Here is a 25,670-nt window from a genome sequence, read left to right as displayed (position 1 = left end):
GCGGCATCAGAGAAGCAGGAGGATCGAAGTTTTGAGCATAAACTCTTAATCAAGAAAGTGATGAAGTACAGTACAGCACGAGGACTGGCAGGGACATCGTGCAAGCACAGAGTGGCGCAAAAATTTCGGCACAGACTTCGCCTGTGCAGAATGGCAAGAAGACTGGTGCTGACATCGCACATACGCAGAACAGCAGAGACTTTGGCACGGACATCAGCGCATGCACAGAACAAAGTTCGCAAATCATTCCCCACTAGAATCGCTCTATTGCCAATGGGGGTAAACATCCTCAAAAATACAATTTCATAATTCTCTAGCAACATTATAGCCAAATCACACAACCGAAACAAGCGTTATCCCAGAACTGTTTGTAATTGTTGGGATTTTGAAGTTGGTTGTGAAATATGTTACATCTATTTTGGGTATGGTTCAGTAGCTTAGGTTCCCTCTCTCTGCCAGAATCCCATGTGAGGCAATCTGTTTTATTGATCTTGTCTTTGCTGAGGGTATGCTTGTGGAATGTTACTATATTGTTGCTGTTCAGTAGTTTTTATTCTGCTAAATTATCACATAGAGTTAAAGTTGTATCAATTCTTCTTTCTTTTCTTTATATTTTAACTGTAGAATAAGAATAAAGTGTGTTTCGCTTAAAGCTGAGTAGTGTAATCAAGCAAATTATATCTGGAACACAGCACCGTACACTTAACTTTAAATAAGATAAAGGTTAAAATCTAAGCTATCTCCGTGGTATATTTAAAGGGGTTTGGTCTGGTCAGTAACATAACAACTTTAAATCTATATGTTTTAGTCACTGATACCTTACTATAAAGACTGCTCAGAGCTTTGTATATCTCAATCAAACTGTATGCAATATACACATTGTAACCCAACTAATGATTTATCTAACCCCGGGGCTTAATCTCTCTATTCCTAAAGGCCATAAGATAAATGAACAGAATTGTTCCATTCAGCCTAATGAGTCTGCTCTGCCATTGATCATGACTGATATGTTTCTCAATCCTATTCTCCCACCTTCTCTCTGTAACTCTTGATCCTTTTAATGCCTTTGCTAACAAAGCAAAATGTTCACGTGGTATCTTAACTGTCTTGTTAACAACACTCGTGATGCTTGACAATCCAGGACAAAGCAGCCTGCTTGATTGGCACCATATCTACAAGTATTAACTCTCTCCCCCACCAATACTCAATGGAAGAGTACAAGATGCAGGGGAGAATTTCATCAAGGCTTCTTAGTAAGCACCTTCCAAACCCATCACCCCTACGATCTAGAAAGACTAGGATACCAGCCCAATGGGAATGCAACCCCCTGTAAATATCCCTTCAAGCTACTCTGTGTCCAGACTCAGAAATTTCATGCTGTTACTTGAGTGTCATCTGGTCAAAATCTTGGAATTCCCTCCCTGATGATATTGTGAGTCTACCCACAAGAGACTGCTGTGGTTCAAGGTGGCAGGTCACCACCACATTTTCAAGGATAACAAGTGTCAAACAATGAATGCTTACATTCTGTGAATGAATTTTTTAAAAATTTCCAGTATCAGTGGGACAAGCACTCCCAAGGCGCCTCCCTTCCTCTATACGTCTAAGTATCCTCTTATTTATTATTATTTCTTTGCCTTGTTTGAGCAACTCAAATGTATCACCTCGCAAATCTGTTCGTTGAATTCCATTCGCTGCTTCTTTGCCCACCTGACTGATCTATTGATATTTTTCTGCAGTTTACAGTTTCTGTTCTCACGATCACCAATGTGGCCAGTCTCTGTGGTGTTTTGTAAACTTTTTGATCATGCTCCCTACTCTCAAGTCCAAAGCTAATTTATTCAAAAAAACAGCAGAGGGATCTGATACTGAAACCGATGGAACCTCATAGGAAACAGCCTTTCAGTTGTGAAAACACCTGTGGCTGTTGGTCGTTATTCCTTGTTTCTTCTGCTGAAACAATTTTGTATGTATCTTGCTTTGTTTCCCTAAAATCAATGGGTTTTTATTTTATGACCAGTCTGCATGTGCGATTTTGTCAAAACTCAGTACTGAAATTCAGATCACAGAAATGAGTTTTCAGTCTACAACTATCTTTTTGAATTGATGGCAGCAACCTGTTCCTGGTAAACACCACTTGTATTGCAACTGTAGTGTAGCAGCGTGAAACAGCAAGTTTTACCTGATGTGTATAAATTTCAACGCTGGTTTGGTATCAAGTACGTAGCCCATCCGTTCCAATAAAGGGGGACAGTATAAATCAACATATCTTTCTGCATTTTGCAAATGCATGATACTGACTACAGATGGTTTTGCGATCATGCATGTTTCTTCAATGTGAATTGGCTATAATGCAATTGAAGAATTTAAACCTTTATTTTTAGAATGCAAATTTTACTTACATGTATAGACTATAACTTGATTTTGGTCTCATTGATTTAAATGGTGCTGCTGTTATGCAATTTTCTTATAACACGGGATCACATGGGAACAGAACTATCGCGTTATATCAGAGCAGACTGTATGTCCAACCAGCCTGTGCTTGTAAAACACACAACATAGTATCCAACATTAGATGTGATTCTGTAGTCGTGCAGTATTTGCTGGATAATCCTGAGGGGGTGCAAACAATTGCACACTGACAGCCAATTTAGGATCTTTAGTCAAGATAGCTGTGTGTCTCATGTGTTGATAAAGTCTTTTTATATTCTCCATGACTTTACATGCAAATATTCTCTCATGTCCTGTTTTCCCTTTCTTAATCAGCCTTTTCTATTCACCTCTATGATTTCTATATGTCTCTCTGGTTTTTGCATTATTGACTGCTCCATGTCTGATCTGAGCTTCCAGTTTTGGCCTATTCTTGTCTTGTATGCTTTTTAACATTCAGTGGCTCCAGATTTGGCTGCCTCACCCTTTCCTTTTGGGAACTTTTTAAACTTTTGAACCTCTTGAATCTCTCCTTTGAATACTTCCCACACTGTTCTAACACTGTGTTATCAAATAGCTGGTTGCAATCTATTGTGCTAAATCATGCAACTTAGTAAAAAAGCTAACTAAATTATATATTAATTCTCTCATTAGTATGCTCTCCCACTGTTGTATCTTCCATCTTCCGAACTTAGTTTCCTAAAACTAAATCCAGAACTGTATCCTAACTTGTTGGACTTGCTTTTGGCATAAGAAAGCCTCCTATATCCACTTCAAGAATTCTGTTCCCTCCATTCCTTTCACATTCAACCAAATTCTCTATTACTATTGTCTACTACTAAATATATAATCCCCTACTAAATATATAATCCCCATATAAATGATTTAGATGAAATTAGTAAGGTTTGCAGACAACATGAAAGTTGGTAGTGTTATGGGTAGTGAAGAAGGTACAGTAGGATATAAATCACTTGGAAAGTTGGGTAGAGAAATGGCAGGTGCAGTTTAATCCAAAGTGATGAATTTTTTGGGAGGTCACATGCATGAAAAAGGTATAAAGTAAATGCTTAGGTCCTTTAGAAGTATTGATATATAGAGGGGCCTTGGGTTGCAAGCCCATAGCTCCATGAAAGTGGCAACACAAGTGGATAAAGTGGTAAAGAAGGGGTGCAGCATGCAAGCCTTCATCGGATAGCGCATTGAGTATAAAAGTTAGCAAGTTATGTTGCAGCTGTGGAAATCTTTAGTTAGGCTGCATTTGGTGTATTGTGTGTAGTTTTGGACCCCACACAATAGGAGGGATGTGAAGGCTTTGGAGAGGGTGAAAGAAAAGTTTCCCAAGGTGTTGTCTAGATTGGACTAAATTAGCTATAAAGAAAAGTTTTGATAAACTTAGATTGTTTTTGCTAGGGAAAGGTAGTTAAGTCTTCTTTCCAGGATGGAAATGTCAAATGCTAGGGGGCATAGGTTTATGGTGAGAGGGGAGAAGTTAAAAGTGACGGGTGCCTGGAATATGCTGCCAGGGAAGGTATAGAAGCAGATACGTATATAGAGATTGAGGCATTTAGACAGACAAATGAACAGGCAGGGATTAGGAAGACATGAACCATGTGCAGGCAGATGGTATTAGTTTAGAATGGTCAGCACAGACATGGTGGGCCAAAGGCCCTGTTCTGTGGTGTACTGTTCTCTGTTCTATGTGGTATTACTACTCTTGTTTTTGCACGTTGCAAGATTTTCTCATATATTTGCTTGTCTCCGTCCAGCTGTTTAGTGGATTGTATTACATCATAGTAGCATAACTTGCTTTTTTGTTGCTTCATTCAATCCATATTATAAGGATTTTAAACACTCTAAACTTCTACAATAAATATTTCATGGAGATTTTCGTTACAAATTTTATGCCGGTTGCAAGTACTTTCTAGGATTACGAAAGTATGTCACATGAAGTTGCACCTTTTACTTAATACCCAAGTGCTGCTGATAGATGGTTGTATATTCAACAATTTACAAGATCACATTTAATATGCAAGAGTCCAAGATTTAGCAACAGGTGTAGGCCATTCAGCTGCTCAAACCTGTTCTAACGTTTGATAAGAATTTTAAAAATTCATTTGTGGGATGTGGGCATTGCTGGCTGGCCAGCATTTATTGCCCATCCCTAGTTGCCCTTGAGAAGTTAGAGGTGAGCTTCCTTGAACCACTGAAGTCCACCTGCTGTAGGTTGACCCACAATGCTATTAGGGAGGCAATCCCAGAAAATTTGACCCACTGCCAGTGAAGGAACAGTGATATATTTCCAAGTCAGGATGATGAGTGGAGGGGAACTTAAAGGTGGTATTCCTCCCATAAATCTGCTGCTGCCCTTGACCTTCTAGGTGGAAGTAGCTGTCTAAGGATTTCTGGTGAATTTCTGCATGTGAAGTGTCTGTGCATTTTCATATTTAACATTATTATAGGTCAGCTATTTCAAAAATAGGTGTGTGAATGTTTAAATTATTGGATGATAATCGCTGTTTCTTCAGGCACTTAATAAATGTAACCAACTAAATAATGTAAGGATATTATGGTCTACCAAGTTTCTTCATATTTTGCTGATTACTTAGGAAGTCTCGGATCAGCATGGTCATTATTTTATAGTCTGTATACAAATTAAGTCTTGAGACTGATCTGTAGAGAATTTACCTTTTTTTTCCATCTTTGAGAAGAAACCAACATTTTTGATTCATATGTCAGTTTATAACCTTTATTTACAATCAACCAAATATTCAAAAGAAAAGTAAATATTGTGAGTTGGTTGATAGAATGGCAACTTATTGTGAATTTCATGCTTGAGCAGTGCTCCTGTTTACCAACTTGGGTTTCACTTTTAATTAGACTGAGTGTACTCTACAAGATAAGATTATTGTAGAGAAATTGCGTTTTATTGATTGTCCTTCTTTGTTGTGTCTTTATGAATCACTTTGGAGTGTAATGGAAAGTGTATAACTGTCTGAAGCTATCCAAAAAGCTGTGATTCTTTTGAAAATTCCTGGCCCTTTTCTTTGTGGTTCATGAGATTTTAAAACATATTTCTAAGCTAGGCATGATTGAATTTGTCATGGGCCTTGACCCATTTGAAGATGCACGGTTTAAATCCCTGTTACAAACCCTCAAGGGAAGAAGTGTCTCATCCTTTTAAGTTTTTATGTACTTCATTTAGTACTGAATTATTGAGTAGATTTCTGTTCACTCATACTTCTACGTTCAAGGTTTTCTGATGTAACTCTCCCTCGTTTTTGGTGTGTATGATATGTGTTTTTCCAGGATGCTCTAAGGACGTGAAATGGGAATGAAAATGTATTGATAACTACAATCAGCTCTGTCAATTAACTCATGTTGCTAACTGCCAGCTTTTGCAGCATTGACTCAGTATTTGCAGTGGAAAAACGTGAGGTCCACTTGCTATCAGTAAAAAAAAACTTGATTAATGAAAATACTTGCCCCCAGAGGAGACTACTCTTCGTGCTGAAAGCGCAAACTTCAATGCAGAGAATTCATGCAATTCTACCAATACTCCTTAGGCTCCTCTTTGTTCATTTGTGGACTGGGAGTGTCACTGCCAAGGATTGTCGCTGGCATTTAGTGTCCATCCATAATTCCCTAATTATACTTGAGAATGTGATGCTGAGCTGTCTCCTTTAACTGCTGCAACCCAAAGTTACTCCCACAGTCCTTTTAGACAGGGAAGCCCAAGAGTTTGATTGAGTGACAATAAGGATAGGTGATGTACTTCCAAACTAGGATGGTATGTGACTTAGAGGGGGAGGGCAACTTGCGAGTGATGGTGTTCCATGTATCTGTTATTCTGTTCTCCTGGGCGGTAGAGCTTGCAGATTCAAAACATGCCATTGAAGGAACTTAAATCAGAGGTTGTGGAAGATGGTGTACACTGGAGTCACAGTGTACAGGTAGTGGAAGGAGAAAAAGTTTACGGTGGTGGGCAGGCTGCAATCAAATAGACTGTAATGTCCTGGATTATGTTGAGTGGACTGAGTGTTATTAGAACGACAATTATTCAGGCAAGTGCCTGTTTTTGTAGCCCCAGTATTTGCATGGCCTCTCCAGTTATGTTTGTCCTCTATCACTGATCTGTTCTGTCCTACAGGCAGTGCTCAGAATGTGACCAAGCAGGTAGTAGTGACTTGGAAGCAGACATCACCATGGAAACTTTACCAGATGGGACCAAGAGATCAAGGAGGCAGATTAAGGAGCCTGTGAAATTCACTCCTTTGGATATTGTGATTGAACCAAAAAAGATAATGAACAAAACAATGGTAAGTTAATTCTCTTACATCTATACCTTTTCTGTACCATTCCAATGCCATCAGTATGACTATACTAAAATTAGGTTTTTTTAAAGGTTACTGGATGAAGAAAGTTGGTTATTGAATATTTATCATGTGGGGCATTTATGTTATCTCAAGGGAAAAAAAGAATTAGTTGTGTGCCTGCATTTTGATGTGCTTAAAATTATTTGTTGAATTTGAGTGTAGGAATTTTCATTTCTGGAAGAAAATCTGAAACTTAAAACCAAGTTGTCTTGAATGCTTTAAGAGATTGAAAAATTCTTTCCAAAGTAGTAGTATTGCTTTGTGTGAAATCCACAATATTCACCCAAGGCTGTTAGAGAGGAAATGGTTGTTATGAGATTTACCAGTTAAAATCAAAGAGGCACATTCAACCCCCCATCATTTTGATAGTCACTTAAAAAAAATCACAATATCATATTTTAGAAAAGTTGTTAACTTCAATTTTATTTTCACAAGCAACATATTATATTCAGTGACAAAACACATTTTTGCTACTTAGTTCATGAGAGTGATTTGAATCACACCTTTAAATGTGTGGGATGGAAAGCGTGATAATTTTAGAGCATTTTACCTTGCACTTGTAAGTGTAAATAAGGGGTATGGTGATAGTAGTTGGATGGGTGTGGTGGGAAGTTATTGCTGGAGGGTTGTTAGGACTTTTCAGTATCTGGCACCTTCAGGTGTTTCATGCTGTCATGTGTAGTGAATCAAATTGACTGAAAACTGACATCTGCGATGCTGAGGACCTCTGGAACTGCCAAGATAGATCATCCACTTGGCACTTCTGGTTGAAAATTGTTGCAAACGCCTTTAGTTTTATATTTTGCACTGATATGTAAGGCTTCCCCATCATTGAAGAAGGCAATATTTCTGGAGCCTCCTGCTCTGAGGAGTTGTATAGTTGTTAACCACCATTCATAACTGAATGTGACAAGACTGCAGAGCTTAGATCTGATCTGTTGGTTGAGAATATGCTTTGCTAGGTTTGTTCCTTGCTCCTTATACTATTTGGCATGCAAAAAATAATTCTGTGTTGTAACTTCTCAAGATTGAGATCTTTTTGGATATCTTGGTGATAACTCAGTATGTCATACACTCTTCTTTGAACCAGAATTGATTCCTCAGCTTGATGGTAATCTTAGAGTTTGGGATATGTCAGATCATGAGGTTACAGTTTGTTTTTGACTATGATTCTACTGATGGATGTCCAGTTAGAGTTGCTAGATTTGTTCGAAGTCTACCCAGTTAGCGCAGTGGTAATTTCACCAGACACAATTGAAGATATCCTCTGTGTGAAGACAGGATTTCCTCTCTGCAGGTGATTGTGCAGTGGTCACTCCTATCAACACTGTCATGGACAGTTGTATCTGTGTTAGGCAGTTTGGTGTGGATGAGGTCAAGTTTGTTTCTCTTTCCTTGTTGGTTCCCTCACTATCTGCCACAGATTCAGTCAAGCAGCTGGTAGTTCTGCTGCACCACTTTCAATGATGATTACTAAAGTCTCCCACTCAGTGCATATTGGTACTTCCTCCAAATGATGTTTAACATGGAAGAATATTGTTTGATTCACCAGCTGAGGGAGATTGGTACATGTAATCAGGTTTCCTTGACCTGATGCCATGATACTTCCCGGACTGGAGAGTAAATGCTGAGGACTCCAAGAGCAATTCCTTTTCCACTGTGTACCACTGTGCACCTATCTCTACTGAGTCTATTCTGCTGTGTGGTGATGGTAGTGTCTGGAACATTATCTGCAAGGAATTGTTTTGAGTAGAACTGTGTCAGTTTGTTGGTTGACTAGTCTGTAAAATGGCTGTCATAATTTTGGCATGTGCCACCAGATTCTCCTGAGAAAGATTTTTTCCAGTGTCAATTGGGCAGTTTGGCCGCCTTCTATTTAGTGTTTCGGTCAGTGTCAGGTGGGGGTGATCCAGTTTCATTCCTTTTCTGGGACATGTTAGCAATTTGATACAACTGAGAGTGTTGCTAATCATTTCAGAGGGCAGATAAGCATCTGGAGTCACGTATCAGAACAGTATTTTTCCCTCCCCTAAACAGCATTAGTCAAAGATAAGTCTTTACAGCAATTGACAGTGGTTAAATGGCTAATGTTAGACATTAATTATGGATTTATTTGAATTTGGATTCCAGTGTCTGCCTTGGTGAGATTGAAACATAGTTCCTTACAGTATTACCTGGTTGCCTGTGTCACTAATCCAATAATACCACTGTGCCATAGCCAGCACACCTGAGTAACCCCCACTCCGTCAGCCCAGGGTGGATAATGGTGACTAATTTCAGTGGGCAGCCAAATTTGAGAACATCCCGTAATCCTTCCAGGTTTGCTGATTCAGACGCCTTTGTGAGGTTGAAGGAAGTCATGTATAAAAATTATTGGTGGGAATGACCTTTGCATGGCAGACAATGGGAAAATTCTTCTGTGATTATTATGATCAATCTTTTCTTCATTTGTGTCCATTTCAGACACTGGATAGTGACTGATTACAACTGGAGTAACATTCCTCTTTGGCTTCCTCTGTTTCTTCGTGTGTCAGTGTCAGGTCTTATGCACTGATGATTCTGGTATACAGTTCTAGAGTTAGTGTGAGCTAGAGGGTCATTAGATGCAATTGTATACAGGGTCTTAGTGAGACAGTCAATTAGTTTGATTTTGATGAAGTCAACCCCACAGGATTAATGTTCTTTCTCAGTTTTATACATCACATTGTTCTTTGAGCTGACTTTATTCTGTCTGCCTTGTCTTATTCAGGGCAGTGATGCCAGCTTACAGTGCAGGGTTCCTGGGCTATCATAGTAGTGTGGTAGTTAGATTGTTGCTGCTGGGGTGTCCCTGAGGGTCCTCATATTCCAAGTTTTGAATTCCATTTTGAGGGTGTGGAAAGTGCCTGTGTGGCATGGCTGCTACGCACTTATGATACAGTCTGTCCAATCATAAATATTTTGGCAAGGTAGCCAAGATTATTGGAAAAGTGCAGTCATGTTTTTGACTGAGCTCAAAACTTTCTTATCATTATGCAAACATACATTGAATATATATGTTTGAACTGAACACATTTGCTGGTTCTAATCCTCAAAAATTTTCTGAAAAGTTTTCTTAAAATTTTATTACTCTTAGTTTTGACTCAAGACATGACAGCTTAGATTCTGTCTAATTTGGGAATGAGCTTAAAACATTATTTGTATAAACTTTTTCTTTGTTATATACTGCATCCAGGGGCAAAAGAGCTTATGCTAGAATGCTAAATGGCAAAGATGTCATCACAAGACTTGAATCCACAGCTTCCCAACTGTTTCACAATTGTTTAAATAACAAGGCATTTTTTTCTAGAAGCTAGATTGTCTGAACTAGAACGTTTTGGGTGTGGGATGGGTGTGTGATATCATTTTGCTCTTGTAAAGTACCAACTTTTACATCTAAACTGCAAATGAGTTACACGTCAACAAAATTGGTTTCTAAGGTCAAAGAAGACATGATATATGTTATGAAATTGAGCTTTACTGTTCTAAGCAAATTATTGTTTAACACAGTTGTGGTCTTCAGGTGTAAAATGTCGGCCTGTGAAGTCTTTTTTTTAATCTTTATGGCTGAGTTGAATATTTTCAGTTAGCAATAGTTATTTATTAAATTTAGCTCAGAATTGGCAGCAATAGAATTATCGGTGTTTTTTAAGTGATAACCGCTCCATCTGCTGTGTGTTAACAACCAGAGCCAAACAGATGGGACACAAACGGCAAGCTGTTAAAATATGCCAGAGGTCTTTCTGTGGGATTCTGATATAAATATTTGAACTTTTGCTGATAGAAAACTATGATTACTTGTTTTTGAAGGTGGCTCATGTTAAGTTTGTATAGAATAATGATGTTAGATGTTATTTCCATTCAGGCAAAAGTACAAATTTTGCACTGGAAATGTTTGGTTTTGGAACTGTGTACTGTAGTTTTTTGAAATTGTTATTTGTTTTAGATATGGTTCCAAGTTATTTCCAGAACAGTACTAAATTTGTAAAAGAAGACCAATTATACATGTTACGAGGTAATGTTGAAGATTCTAATTAGCTAAAAGTTTTAGGAATTGGTAGACCTTGAATTCTCACACAAATAACCTAGCCATTTATAATAATGGCAGTTGATTTCTCCCAGTGAACTTTCGGACTGAAAGTAATAGAACAATACAGAACAGAACAGGCCCTTCGGCCCACGATGTTGTGCCGAACATTTGTCCTAGCTTAAGCACTTATCCATGTACCAATTGCCGCTTAAAGGCCACCAATGATTATGACTCTGCCTCTCCCACAGGCAGCACATTCCATGCCCCCACCACTCTGAGTAAAGAACTTACCCCTGACATCCCCTCTATACCTTCCACCTTTCACCTTAAATTTATGTCCCCTTGTAACATTCTGTTGTACCTGGGGGAAAAAGTCTCTGACTCTATCTATTCCCCTGATCATCTTATAAACCTCTATCAAGTCACCCCTCATCCTTCACCGTTCCAATGAGAAAAGGCCTAGCACTCTCAACCTATCCTCGTACGACCTATTCTCCATTCCAGGCAACATCCTCGTAGATCTCCTCTGCATCCTTTTCAAAGCTTCCACATCTTTCCTAAAATGAGGCGACCAAAACTGCACACAGTACTCCAAATGTGAAATTGAATGTTTTAGAATAAAGATTGGGAGAATCCCTATTATTCCTTGTTTATATCACATTAAGATCTTCAATCTTTTAAGAACTGCACTTCCACACTTGTTTTGAAACTAGGTACTCAATTTAGACAATCATGGTGTGAACGTGCCAGAGTGAAACCTGACAATTTGTTTCTTCCGGTGTTTCTTTTCACTACAGCATGCATTATTAATTTGCTGCTGCATCATGCTAGTAACCTCCACTCATCATCGCCATCCATTTTGTGCTGACAGTTTACATATACATTTACCAAACAGTCTATCTAATAATTTATTTCTACATTTCTAGTCGAGAACCAATTAATCACTTATTTTACTTGTGGTTAAAATAATTGTGCACATATGCACTCTGTCTCTGTCCCCCTCTCTGTTAGTTATCTATCTTTGCTATTAGTTGTTACTACCACTGTGGTGTTCAATATCCACATATCCGTTATTAAGTTCTGTCTTTATCATTTGCTGCTAGTTAGTAAATTAGCTTTATGTCCATTTTAGTATATTTGCTATTTTGAGATGTCTGAAATTTCCGAAGGTGCCTCTAATCTGAAAGAATAATTTTAATTTTTACAATGTGAACATGCATGAAGTACTTCCAACCCATTTGTTATTATCATAGTGCATTTATTCGATTTTATTTATGTTCATTAATTCGGTAATTGCAACTTAATTATTAGCAATACAAGAAAATGTGGATCCCTGAAAATGACTTTTAGGGAATTTCTGCACAGGAAGGAGTTTTTGTTTAATGTGGATAACCTGTATATGTTGCAGATTATATTCCCTTGCAGAATTTCCTACTTCATTTCGCCTTATCACGTTTTTTTGTTTATTTTTCCAATTAGCTGCAAGACATTCCTGAAAAACAAGAACACCCTGAAAAAGGCTTTTGATTCTTTCTGTACAAATGCAATCTGTTTTAAATGGTTGAGCCTTTTAAACAGTGACCTTTTGTTCTACATTTCCCCATCGCAGGAAACATCCTCCCCATTTGTGAAGACCCCTTAAAGACTTTTTGTTTCAATCAAGTCACCACTTTATTCTTCTAAACACCAGCAGCTGCTACTTTCTGTGCCCGTATTCCTTCTCCCCCTTTTTCCAGGTATTGACCTTGCAAACCTTCAATGAACTACCTCCAATACATTTCCATCCTTCCTTATATAAAGTGCAATACTACGAATGGCACTGCAAATGTGGCTTACCAGTGCCCTGTATAACTTAAGCTTAACCTCCCTGCTTTTATATTCAGATCCCCTTGTGATAAAAGATAAATTCTATTAGCTTTTTAATTCCTTACTTGCATATTAATGTTTTGTAGTTTGTGGGTAAAAATCTGCACTGTCTCACCATTTAGATAATGTTTTTTATTCTTCCTGCCAAAATGGAAAATTCTACATTTCTTATATTATAGTCTATTTGCCACGAGTTTGCACATCACTTAACCTGTCTGTTTCTTTTTGTAATCTGATTATGTCCTGATCACAACTTCGTTTCCTACATATCTTTGTGTCCTCAGCAAGCCTGGCAAAGGTGCTCTCCTTCCCTTCATGTTAAACATTCATATAAATTGTAAGCATTTTGAGGTTCCAGCACTATACTTGTAGTTCATCATTCATTGTCTTGCCTGTTTGAATTGTTTCCTGTTAGCCATCCAATCATCTTTGCATGCCAATATACAATCCTGTACACCATGAGCTTTTATTTTCCACAATAACTTTCGTGATGCCTCATCAAATACCTTGCAGAAGTCCAAATACAATACATTCAGAGGTTTTTAACCCAGAGGTTTTACAATACATTCACTGGTGTCCTTTTATTCGTAGCATATTTCCTCAAAAAAACTCCAGTAGTTGATCAAGCAAGATTTCCCTTTCACAGCACATATTTACTCTACCTAATTACCTTGAACTTATTGGGATTCCTTGCTCTTTAATAAGAACTTTCAACAGTTTACTAGTGACAGGCGTTAAGCTAACTGGCCAGTAGTTTTGGGTTTCTGTCTTGGAAAAACAAGTGATGTTAGCTATATTCCAATCTAATAGGACCATCCTCAAATCAAGGCAGTTTTGGAAAAGTAGAATGAATATATATGCTATCCACATTTTTAAAGAATTTTTAGTCTTGACTGTACTCTTTGAATTATCATATATTCTTAAGATTGACCCTTTCTCCCCACCATTCAGTTGAAAATTCTCTCTGCAGTTGGCAACAACATTGGACCCAGTATAGACCACTTGGAGTCTGTCCCATCATGTAGATTCCACTTGCCCCAGTATAGGTGACAATGCCCCACAAACCAGAACCTACTTACCTCACACTATCTTTGAGCCACAAATTCATCTGATGAATTTGATTTGTCTTCTCCAATTTTCACGTGTTTCAGGGAATAATGTACTATGCAGAACCACTTCCTTTGTCTTTCTTATGTCGTTGTTACCCGAGTTGATCATGACAATTGCTCCCTTCCCGTTCTATGACAAGTTCCTCTCCAGCCTTGAGCTGGTGTGCTGAACTGAGCAGTCAGCACAGCTGGAAGGACTTGCACTGTTTGTCATAAAGTATATTATTAATCATCCTCACTATACTGTTCTCTCTTGCCACTACTATATTTTCCTTGCTCTTCCCCCTTGAATGACTCCCTGTTTCATGGTGCCATTGGCTAGTTAGCTTATCCACTCATTCTCATCGAAATGAATTGCAAAGGCTGAAGATTCTGCCCACTGGATCTCCTTGCTTACCTTACTTCCAGGCCTACTGTCTTGTCCTTGTGTATTGATCAAATCAGATAATCCACCCTTCAGAGTTGATGGCCTTCTGGAATCCAGACAATTTCCCCCTTCCACATACATCACAGTCTCTATAGTTCAGCCTTCAATTCAAAAACTATGAACCAAAATTCAAACATTCAGCACAGGCTTGTTGTTCTTATGCAATTGTGACATATCATCTGTCCCTCCATTCTTAATGTATTCTAAGGACCTATTTAATTAATTTATTTTTTTTTACTTAATTATGATAAATGCGTAGTGAATTTTATCACCAGTTATAATGCTATTGTTAAACCTAAGGAATAGGATAGACCTTGAGTCAATTACCAGAACTCCACCAAATAACTCAGTCTTTTTTCCTGTGGTAAAGTAGGAATCCATTTTTTGAGACTGAAAACGTTTAAGCTATGCAAAAGCAATAATACCTCTTTCCTGTCTTTTTGTAACTTCCTTCTTCTTGTCATTCATTCACCCTGTTGTAAGTCATTCTAATTTGGCTAGTTTGATAGTTATTTTAATCAGCCTGTTCGGACATTTCTGATGCACAACTGGGGAATCTGGGACTTGACCTTGGACCTTTTAGGCCAATAGATAAGGCACTATCATTGTGTCACAAGCCCTTTTGGCTGATTTTTGTAGATATTTTCCAATTGCCCCGTTCAGAGATATCATTACATACTTCTGGAGTAGAGTTTTCATAGAATGAAAGATGTTACAGTACACAAGGAGATCTTACACACAGGAGGCCAAGCAACCCCATGTGTCCTATACCTCCATTTGCTCAAAGTCCTTCTTTTATTTCTTTGCCTTTTTAGATATTGTTTCGCTTTTATCTCAGCAGACTATTTCAGTGATGCAACCTACTCGTCATTTTACAAGCCATGTTTCTCTCTTCTCCTTTTGTATTTTTGGTGAGACCTTTAGACCTTCATCCCTTTGCCCTTCATTTCCTTTGGAATGTTAACAGTCTTTTACTTAATCCACAATAGATATTACCTCATTACTGATTGTTCCTTTTTTTTAAAGCACTGCTTCCACTATCATGCTTGTATTTCCAGCTCTGTAGGAGTTGCTCGATTGAATGTCCATATATTGTCTGACCTGAGATGTCACCTCTTTTATATTGATAAACCTTAAGTTATCTTGGAACAGTGACTTGAAAGAAATTCTGGGAATTGCACATTAAAGATTTAACAGCCACCTCAGCTGTGTTAAGTTCGTTCACATCAGTTCATCTTTTACTTGTAAATTCTGTATTTAAGGTCTCCCTCTCTCACTAACGCTTGAAGAAGGAGCGACGCTTCTAAAGCTTATGTTTTCAAATAAACCTGTTGGACTCTAAACTGGTGTCATGTGATTTTTAACCTTGTCCAACTCAGTCCAACACTGGCACCTCTGCATTATATATTTCTGCAGTAACCCCTTCTTCATACCTTCACATTTCTACGTTCCTTACTTTCTCTGAGATTTGAAGCATGAAGATTTTTCATGTAGCTCTAAGCAATGCATTGGGAAATCGTCCCTTATCCCAGAAGACTCCTGAACAATTCAGGAGGATTGGTAATCCCACTTTACTCTGAGTTATTATTTCGGAATAGCTGTTCTGTAGTTGCCATTACAATTTGGGGCTTCCCGTGTCTGCACTCGATGCCATTACCTGGTCTGATATCAAGTTTTCAGTGAGCATTTTGTTCCAATAATGATGACATGCAACTATGACAATGTGATTTATGGAAGCATTAGCACTGGATCATCTTCATATATGGAAATGTTATCTATGGAATGTAAATTAAAATCCTCCAATGGATGAGACATTAAACCCAGATCATGCTGGTTTAGCTGTATTTTAAGTGGAGCAGAGAGGTTTCCTTAGCGTCCTTGCCAAGGTTCTTCCTTTACCCAACAGTATTAAATACCATCTTTTCTGGGTGTACATTTGCTTTTGTGGGGTTTACTTGCGCAACAAAACAATCATTGTATTACCTCAGAAATAGTTGAAGTACTCTAGGATAGCCCAAGGATATGATGAGATCCTGTAAAACAGGTTCTTATTTTTTGTTACTAATTTAGTGTTTTTGCATTCCTGCAAATTAAAAATATAAATACTGGAGTTACAATAGCTAGGATGTCTGTGCCACAAGTCGGGAATGTGATGTCATATTCTGCACTTGCCTGGATGAGTTCATTCCCAACAATGCTCAAGAAGCTTGACAGTGTCTAGGACAAAAGACTACAGTGATCATTGACCACCTTCAATATTCACTCCCTTCCCCATTGTGTTTGGCCAACAGTTTGTACTACCTACAGGATGTACACTTAAGTTCCAGCAACAGCATCCCCAAAACCTGCAATCACTACCACCTAGTAAGATAACGAGAGCAGATGCACTAACATCTGCAGTTGTCCTTTCAAGCCACATGCATCCTAACTTAGAACAATATTGTCCTTCTTTCTTGTTGCTGGCCCAAAATCCTGAATTCCCTTCTAAGTAGCACTGTAGGTTTCCCTGTACCCCAAGGACTGCACTAGGCACTTAGAAATAGGCAATGAATGTTGGCCTAGCTCGTGGTGCCCAAATACCATTAGAAAAATTTTAAAAGTAGATGTTCTGCTGACAATAAAACATGATTCCATTTTGAGCAGATATTAATGCCATACAAACTAAACTATCTGACACTGGCTTAGTAACAAAACAGTGTACATGTAAGTGAACTGTTATAGGAACACAAAATAATATTTTCTGCACATTTTCCTTTTCCCAGGTGCATTCTGTTCATAAATCTGCTATTGTGTTGCTCAAAAGCCAAAAATAAATTTCGTCTTTCATTTTCTGCTTATATCTTATTCTGGTGTTCAGTTAGCTTAGTTAACTGGATGGCTAATTGGCAATGCAGAGTGAAGCCAACAGCATTAGTTCAAATCCCAAATTGGCTGAGATTACCAGGAAAAATGCTACTGCTTAACTCTCCTCCCTTTGCCTGAGGCAAGGAGACCTCTGATTAAATAACAACCAGTCATCTCTTTCATGAGGGAGCAGCCCCATCGTTGATCGGACTACAGCAACTTTACCTTTATTTCTTATTTCAAAATTCTTTGTTTCCAAGTTTTCTTTGCTCTTCCTGTATTAACAAATATATATCTGGCTATCTGCTTCCACTTATCTATGGTTTTAGTTGTTAATCCTATTATTCTGTCTGATTTTCCCTCACTACATTTCTTTGCCATTGAGTCAAGTGGGGAGAAATCATAAATGGTGAGGTCTTCCTGCGGTTGAGAAACTGCATCCATTTAGTAGTTAGAAGTGGCACACCAGGAATGGCCAAGCAGAATGTGGTGCAGACTCATCAGATGGTAATGGAGTTGATGAACAGGCAGGTATAGATTCCTAAGAAGAAACTGGATAGCTTTCAGGTTAGAAAGTAGTTGTGTTTTCCCCATATGGATGTAAAGTGCAGCCCAATATTGATATTGTTGTAAAGTTTAAAGCAGTATGTTTTTAAAGAATCATTTCAGGGTTTCGTTATTGCCACACAGCTACATGTATTCCAAAAGCACCCTATATTTAAAACTGGCTCAAAGGGTTTTTTTTACGTTAAGGAAAGTAAATCATTAATAATGGACATGAAGCATAAAGGGAAAAGTGCAGAGTTAAGATGGATTGATAAAGGTTTGGGAAGAGGTCTTTGAAAGCAAGGAAAATGCGAATGGAACTTAGCAAATTAGTAAGAGGGAGGAAGCAATAGAGACAATTAAGCTTGAATTTCCAGCGGACACAAATGTACTGGATGAATGAGTGGTTATCAGCAAGAGTGTATTTTCAGGGACAAGGCACAACTTTTAGTTTGAAGAGTGGAAAATGTAATCTATGATAAATGCATATTTTATGGCAGTTAGGATGGTTTAACATCAATCTTGGAGTGAAGATGGGATGGGAAGATTAGGTTACTTCATGAATAATTCAGTTTTCTCACAAGTAGAGGCCAACATCTTGATGGAGCCAACACGAAAGATGCTTCGATGATGGCCAGGTTAAAAACAAAAGCTTTATTGTTAGTGGCTAAGTTCTAAACTTCTTTTTCACAAGTTTGTGTGGTAACATTCCAAAAATTATAACAATATAGATCTTCAGTTTGTGTTCTTTTGTGGAGAGTGAATCATCCTCTAGAAAATTAGTGTCTTCTGAGGTGTCAAATGCCAGAGCTTGGAACAAGGCTCTGTGTGTGGGAAACATCACTGAGTGTAAACTGGAGGTTATTTGTATCTGAATTCAGAAGGTCTTTCTAGCATATGCATAGGAAATTGACTGTACCATGATAGACATCATATATGTAGTGACATTGTCTATTTCCAGGTGTTAAAGGCAATACTTGAAGTTGTACGAAAAATCTTAAAATTCCACCGAGGATGATTTTATCAATTGCATCTTGTAGATTGTTTTGAATTGCAAGTTAGGACATATTCATTGCTTCAAGGAAGCACACCAACACCTCTACTTCCTCAGAAGGCTAAAGAAATTCAGCATGTCCACAATGACTCTTACATTTGTAGGTGCACCAGAGAAAGCATCCTGTCTGGATGCATCACAGCTTGGTATAGCATTTCCCCGCTCAAAACCGCAAGAAATTAGAGAGTTATGAACGCGGTCCAGTCTATCTCACAAACCAGCATTCCATCCATTGATAAGATTAGTAGTGCTGGAAAAGCACAGCAGGTCAGGCAGCATCCGAGGATTGGGGAAATCGATATTTCGGGCAAAAGCCCTTCATTCCATTGACTCTATCTATACTTCCCACTGCCTCAGGAGAGCAACCAACATAATTAAAGACCCCTTCCACCCTGTTTATACTCACGTCCACCCTATTCCATTGGGCAGAAGATACAAAAGTTTGAAAACATGTACCAACAGATTCAAGAACAGCTTCTTCCCTGCTGTTAAAAGACTTATGAAGGCTCTTATATGTTAAAGTTAATCTTTCTGTGCACCTTCTCTGTAGCTATAATTCTGCATTCTGTTCAATTACTCTGATGTATTTATGTAAGTAAGGTATGATTTGCCTAGATAGTGAAAAATATTGTTTTGTGTACTATCTCAGTACGTGTGACAATAATAAATCAAACAAATTATAATTACGCATTCAAAGTGAACAGCTGACAGGCAAGTCTGGAGTATTGGCAGTGAGAGGAGTGGAACAAATCTAATCTCTCTGGTTTATTTGTCTGTGGAACTTTCACAAAATAAATTGAGCAATTATATTACGGAGAACAGTTACTGAAAATACATACATTTTCAACTGCTATTTTAGTGACGTTTACATTACAGAACTAATTAGTGAGAAGTGATTCCTATGCTGCTTAGCCGGTTCTGTATTCAATTTTAAAGATCAAAGGAAAAATGCAAGAAACTAAGATCTCCAAACATCTTGAGCTGTTAGCATTGGACCAGACGCAATTATTGCTTGCACAAACATATCCTGTATATCAATCTTTCATTGCATTTTGCAATTGTTGAGCATCATATTAAAACATTTAAAAATCTGAAATAATACTTGTGATGAGGGGGAAATGGATTAATAGGACATGATTGATTTTCTTTGAATTACAACGTTTCAGTGTTTAGCTGGTTTATTTATGAGGCATTGCATTCTGATAATGAGCTGGTAGTAATTGCAGGCAACAACATTTAATTTTGAAACCATGCAATTCAGTCTCTTTGAGAAACTATGTTTTGGTCAACTTATAAGGTCATATAGTAAGATATAGTTTAACTTTGACTCACTTAATACTGTTATACTTTAATGTAGTTAACAAAATAGTGTTAACATATTAGTCTAATATAGCGAGCTTTAACTTAGAAGTACTTGCCAGACTTTCTGTTCTGTGGCTTGTCAAGACTTTTTCCTCATACTTTTGCTGACATTCTCAGTCCCGGGCTTGCTTTCTGTTCCTGCCAATCCCATCCGTACAAATATGGCTCCTGTTTCGACCCTCTGTACTTACCTTTAAAGTCTGCAATGTCTGCCTCTGTCCTGGCTGCTATCCTGGATTTACACGGAAGTCTTGGACTCTATCTAGTGGCAGAGGTTGGTTGATGCAGGTGGTCTTCCTGCACAACTAGCTTTTTTAGTTGATAGAACCTGGCCAATTTAAAGTTTAGGAGGGAATAATTTTAATACGTCCTGCGTTGTTAGAACTGATATTGATATTGTACCTCTACAATGTTTTAGATTTAGTTTATTTTGCAAGTTATTTTTATAAATATATGTATTCAGGAATGCACACAATTTGAACTTAATATTTTTGTTGTTTTCTACTGAGAAGGGTCCTGAACTACCTAACTGTGCAGTTTATTCTCTGATTACTGGTTTATTTTGTTTTAAAAGTTATTTTAGCTGAGAATACATGGTCCTGCACTTGTATGGTACAGTATCTCAATTGCTTTTTGCAAGCAAATATAGTGTCTACGGAAACTGGACCCTGGGCTTTAGTAATGATTCCTTTGGAAATGGAAGCATTATTTAAATTTTTCATTGAGTCATGATTTTCAGGAACGCGACCACAAATTCAAGTGAGAATTTACTGTTCAAAATAAAAACCTTTCTGAGGAAGCGTCACCAGATCCAAACTCTGGTTTCTCTTTCCAGATGCTGCCAGACCTGCTCAGCTTTACCAGCAATATTAGTTTTTGTTTCTGAATCACTCTATCTATTTCCTTTCACAGAGGAGTAGAGGTCAGAAACGAAAAAGGGGAACCAGCTCAGATGGAGAAAAAACTGAGGTATGTTTACTCTGAGAAGCACAATATTTTTATGTAATACACAAAATATCATTTACAACTGGTGTTTCACCTTGGTATTGTTTCTTAGGAACCAATTCCTCCTCGAGCCAGAAGACGACGGCAGACCTCACTACTGAAAAGACCAAAATCAGAAGATTTGAGAACAGAATGTGCTACGTGCAAAAGCCCTGGAGATAACGAAAATTTAGTCAGGTAGCTGTTTTATTAACTTTTTGTTACTGCTGGTTAAAGTTGTAGTTTCATTAGCACTTTACTATAGCCATAGATGAAGTACATTTATATACAGCAAAAATTATAATCTGTGCTGAAACATTACACGACTGGATTGATTTTGTTTATTGAGCTGCCATAAACAATGGATTTTGAATGTAATTAGCTCGGGATTTTTTTTGTTCCTACAGGAGGATTACATCTTCCTTGTCAGGTTGGTTGTCAATGTAGAGTAACATCAGGTTACAAAGATAAACAATAATCCATTGCTGTACTCAGACTTCTTCATTAAGTAAAGCCCATTCAGAGTAGCAAATAATCAATGGCCCAGTTTGCTCCTGACATCTTGTCACACCAATCAGTAATTTGAGGCATTGCGTTTCTGCTTTTTATTTCCCTACTCCCCCATGTAAAGTACTACATGAGCTTGATAAGAGAAATCAAACAAAAATATTTACAGCATGCTATGAAATACTGTTTGAGGACTTACATAAAAAATTTTTTAAAATGAAGAAACTCAGAAGATCTGGCAGTATCTTGTGCCTGATTTCATAAAGGAAATGCAAGAAGACACCGGGGAGTTTGCACATTCTCCCCGTGTATGCGTGGGTTTCCTCCGGGTGCTCCGGTTTCTTCCCACAGTTCAAGAATGTGCAGGTTAGGTGAATTGGCCATGCTAAATTACCCATAGTGTTAGGTGAAGGGGTAAATGTAGGGAAATGGGTCTGGGTGGGTTGCTCTTCAGAGGGTCAGTGTGGACTTGTTGGGCTGAAAGGCCTGTTTCCACACTGTAAGTAATCTAGTCTAATATTTAAGATCTAAGGATTTAACGAGTGTGTGGAACTGAAGAAGTTAGTGTTAGTGAAAAAAAATAGTAATGGTCAAATTAGATTAGATTAGATTACTTACAGTGTGGAAACAGGCCCTTCGGCCCAACAAGTCCGCACTGACCCGCCGAAGCGCAACCCACCCATACCCCTACATTTACCCCTTACCTAACACTATGGGCAATTTAGCATGGCCAATTCACCTGATCCGCACATCTTTGGACTGTGGGAGGAAACCGGAGCACCCGGAGGAAACTCATGCAGACACGGGGAGAACGTGCAAACTCCACACAGTCAGTCGCCTGAGTCGAGAACTGAACCCGGGTCTCAGGCACTGTGAGGCAGCAGTGCTAACCACTGTGCCACCGTGCCGCCCAGCACTGCTGCCTCACAGCGCCTGAGACCCGGGTTCAATTCCCGACTCAGGCGACAGACTGTGTGGAGTTTGCATGTTCTCCCCGTGTCTTCGTGGGTTTCCTCCAGGTGCTCCGGTTTCCTCCCACAGTCCAAAGATGTGCGGGCCAGGTGAATTGGCCATGCTAAATTGCCCGTAGTGTTAGGTAAGGGGTAAATGTAGGGGTATGGGTGGGTTGCGCTTCGGCGGGTCGGTGTGGACTTGTTGGGCCGAAGGGCCTGTTTCCACACTGTAAGTAATCTAATCTAAAAAAATTAATAGGACAGAAAGTTGACAAATTCACAGCAGTTGATGGCCTTCATCCAAGAATGTTGAAACAGATGGCAACAGATATTGTTGATGAATTGGTGATAAGTCTTTCAAAATTCTATTAATTCTGCCATGGTGCTTGCAAACTGGAAAGTAACCCTATGCTTTAAGAAAGGACAGAGAGAAAAAGCAAGAACCTTTCAACTTGTTGACCTTATTTCAATAGCCAGGAAGACATTATAATTTAGAATAAAGGAAGAGACTACTGATGTTTAGTAAATAATTTTCTGATCAGATGTTGTCAAGATGAACTTATGGAGGGGTAATCAAACCTATGAGCTTTTTTTGATATGTTGCCACCACTGATAATAAGACTATATTTGGATTTTTAGAAGGCTTTTGATAAAATTGCATGCAGGATGTTAGTAAACACATGCCTTGGGAGTAGTATACTGGCGTGGGTTGAAGATTGGTCAACAGACAGAAAGCAGAGAATAGGAATAAATAGGTCACACTCTGGTGGCAGTCTGTAATCACCCCAGCTTCAAACAAAGAAGGGTCACTGAACCTGAAACATCAACTCTGATTTCTCTGCACAGATGCTGTCAGAACTGCTGGGTTTTCCCAGCAATTTCTGTTTTTGCAATCAGTGTGGTACTGCTGATGCTTGGACTCTCAAAAGTTTGTAATGTGTATTGTGCAAAGCGTGGGAATGTCAGTCATGAAAATACAAAGTATTTTGAGGGAATATAAACAGATTGTATGAATGGTCAAGAGCATGGCAGGTGGAATATAATTTTTAAAAATCAATTAATGAGATGTGGGCATCACTAGCTATTCTAACATGTATTGTCCATCCTTCATAGTCTTGGAAATGGTGATCGTGAACTGCCTTCTTGAACTGCTGCAGTCCTTGAGAGATAGGTACATGCACAACTGTTAAGAAGGGATTTTCAGGATTTTGACTCAACCACTATAAACCAGGCAATAAAGTTCAAAGTCAGGATGTGATTTGGAGAGGAGCTTTCGTGTGGTCATGTTCTCATACATCCTTTCAGGCGTTACAGGTCAAAGATTTGGAAGGAGAAAGTGAGGACTGCAGATGCTGGAGATCAGAGCTGAAAATGTGTTGCTGGAAAAGCGCAGCAGGTCAGGCAGCATCCAAGGAGCAGGAGAATCGATGTTTCAGGCATGAGCCCTTCTTCAGGAATGAGGATAATGTGTCAAGCAGGCTAAGATAAAAGGTAGGGAGGAGGGACTTGGGGGAGGGACGTTGGAAATGCGATAGGTGGAAGGAGGTTAAAGGTGAGGGTGATAGGCCACAGTGGGGGTGGGGGCGGAGAGGTCAGGAAGAAGATTGCAGGTTAGGAAGGAGGTGCTTAGTTCGAGGGTTGGGACTGAGACAAGGTGGGGGAGGGGAAATGAGGAAACTGGAGAAATCGGAGTTCATCCCTTGTTGTTGGAGGGTTCCGAGGCAGAAGATGAGGCGCTCTTTCTCCAGCTGTCGTGTTGCTATGGTCTGGCGGTGGAGGAGTCCAAGGACCTGCATGTCCTTGGTGGAGTGGGAGGGGTAGTTGAAGTGTTGAGACACGGGATGGTTGGGTTGGTTGGTCCGGGTGTCCCAGAGGTGTTCTCTGAAACGTTCTGCAAGTAGGCAGCCTGTCTCCCCAATATAGAGGAGGCCTCATCGGGTGCAGCGGATGCAGTAAATGATGTGTGTGGAGGTGCAGGTGAATTTGTGGTGGATATAGAAGGATCCCTTGGGGCCTTGGAGGGAAGTAAGGGGGGAGGTGTGGGCACAAGTTTTGCATTTCTTGCGGTTGCAGGGGAAGGTGCCAGGAGTGGATGTTGGGTTGGTGGGGGGTGTGGACCTGACAAGGGAGTCACGGAGGGAGTGGTCTTTTCGGATCACGGATAGGGGAGGGGAGGGAAATATGTCCCTGGTGGTGGGGTCCGTTTGGAGGTGGCGTAAATGACGACGGATGATGTGATGTATATAGAGGTTGGTGGGGTGGTAGGTGAGGACCAGTGGGGTTCTGTCCTGGTGGCAATTGGAGGGGTGGGGCTCAAGGGCGGAGGAGTGGGAAGTGGAGGAAATGCGGTGGAGAGCATCGTTGAGCACCTCTGTGGAGGGGGGGGGGTGGAATTGCAGTCTTTGAAGAAGGAGGCCATCTGAGTTGTTCAGTATTGGAACTGGTCCGCCTGGAAGCAGATGCGGCGGAGACGAAGGAATTGGGAATATGCGATGGCGTTTTACAGGGGTCAGGGTGGGAGAAGGTGTAATCTAGGTAGCTGTGGGAGTCGGTCGGTTTATAGTAAATGTCCGTGTTGATTCGGTTGCCCGAAATAGAAATGGAGAGGTCTAGGAAGGGGAGGGAGGAGTCTGAGATGGTCCAGATAAATTTGAGGTCGGGGTGGAAGGTGTTGCTGGGATCCTTCCATATTCACCACAAATTCACCTGCACCTCCACACACTTCATTTACTGTATCCGCTGCACCCGATGTGGCCTCCTTTATATTGGAGAGAAAGGCTGCCTACTTGCAGAACCTTTCAGAGAACACCTCTGGGACACCCGGACCAACCAACCCAACCACCCAGTGGCTCAACACTTCAACTCCCCCTCCCACTCCACCAAGGACATACAGGTCCTTGGACTCCTCCATCGCCAGACCGTAGCAACACAATGGCTGGAGAAAGAGAGCCTCATCTTTTGCCTAGGAACCCTCCAACCACAAGGGATGAACTCCGATTTCTCCAGTTTCCTCATTTTCCCTCCCCCCACCTTGTCTCTTTCCCAATCCTCGAACTCAGCACCATCTTCCTAACCTGCAATCTTCTTCCTGACCTCTCCCACCCCACCCCCACTCCGGCCTATCACCTTCACCTTAACCTCCTTTCACCTATCGCATTTCCAACACC

The 25,670-nt window shown here is 39.5% G+C and overlaps 1 protein-coding gene across 3 annotated transcripts in view; it reads left to right on the top strand.

The window, feature by feature from the left end:
* phf14 (PHD finger protein 14) overlaps positions 1-25,670 on the top strand; it is a 239,054-nt gene that overhangs the window by 122,789 nt on the left and 90,595 nt on the right. For all 3 annotated transcript variants that reach the window (XM_060824742.1, XM_060824743.1, XM_060824745.1), the window contains exons 14-16: positions 6,578-6,746; positions 20,972-21,028; positions 21,117-21,241. In XM_060824742.1, coding sequence (XP_060680725.1) covers positions 6,578-6,746; positions 20,972-21,028; positions 21,117-21,241 — 351 coding nt within the window. The remainder of the gene's footprint in view (positions 1-6,577; positions 6,747-20,971; positions 21,029-21,116; positions 21,242-25,670) is intronic.

Source organism: Hemiscyllium ocellatum, chromosome 5 (genome assembly GCF_020745735.1).
Source record: "Hemiscyllium ocellatum isolate sHemOce1 chromosome 5, sHemOce1.pat.X.cur, whole genome shotgun sequence".
Lineage (NCBI taxonomy): Eukaryota > Metazoa > Chordata > Chondrichthyes > Orectolobiformes > Hemiscylliidae > Hemiscyllium > Hemiscyllium ocellatum.
Note: the sequence above shows the minus strand (reverse complement) of the source record. Positions and strands in the feature narration are given on the sequence as shown.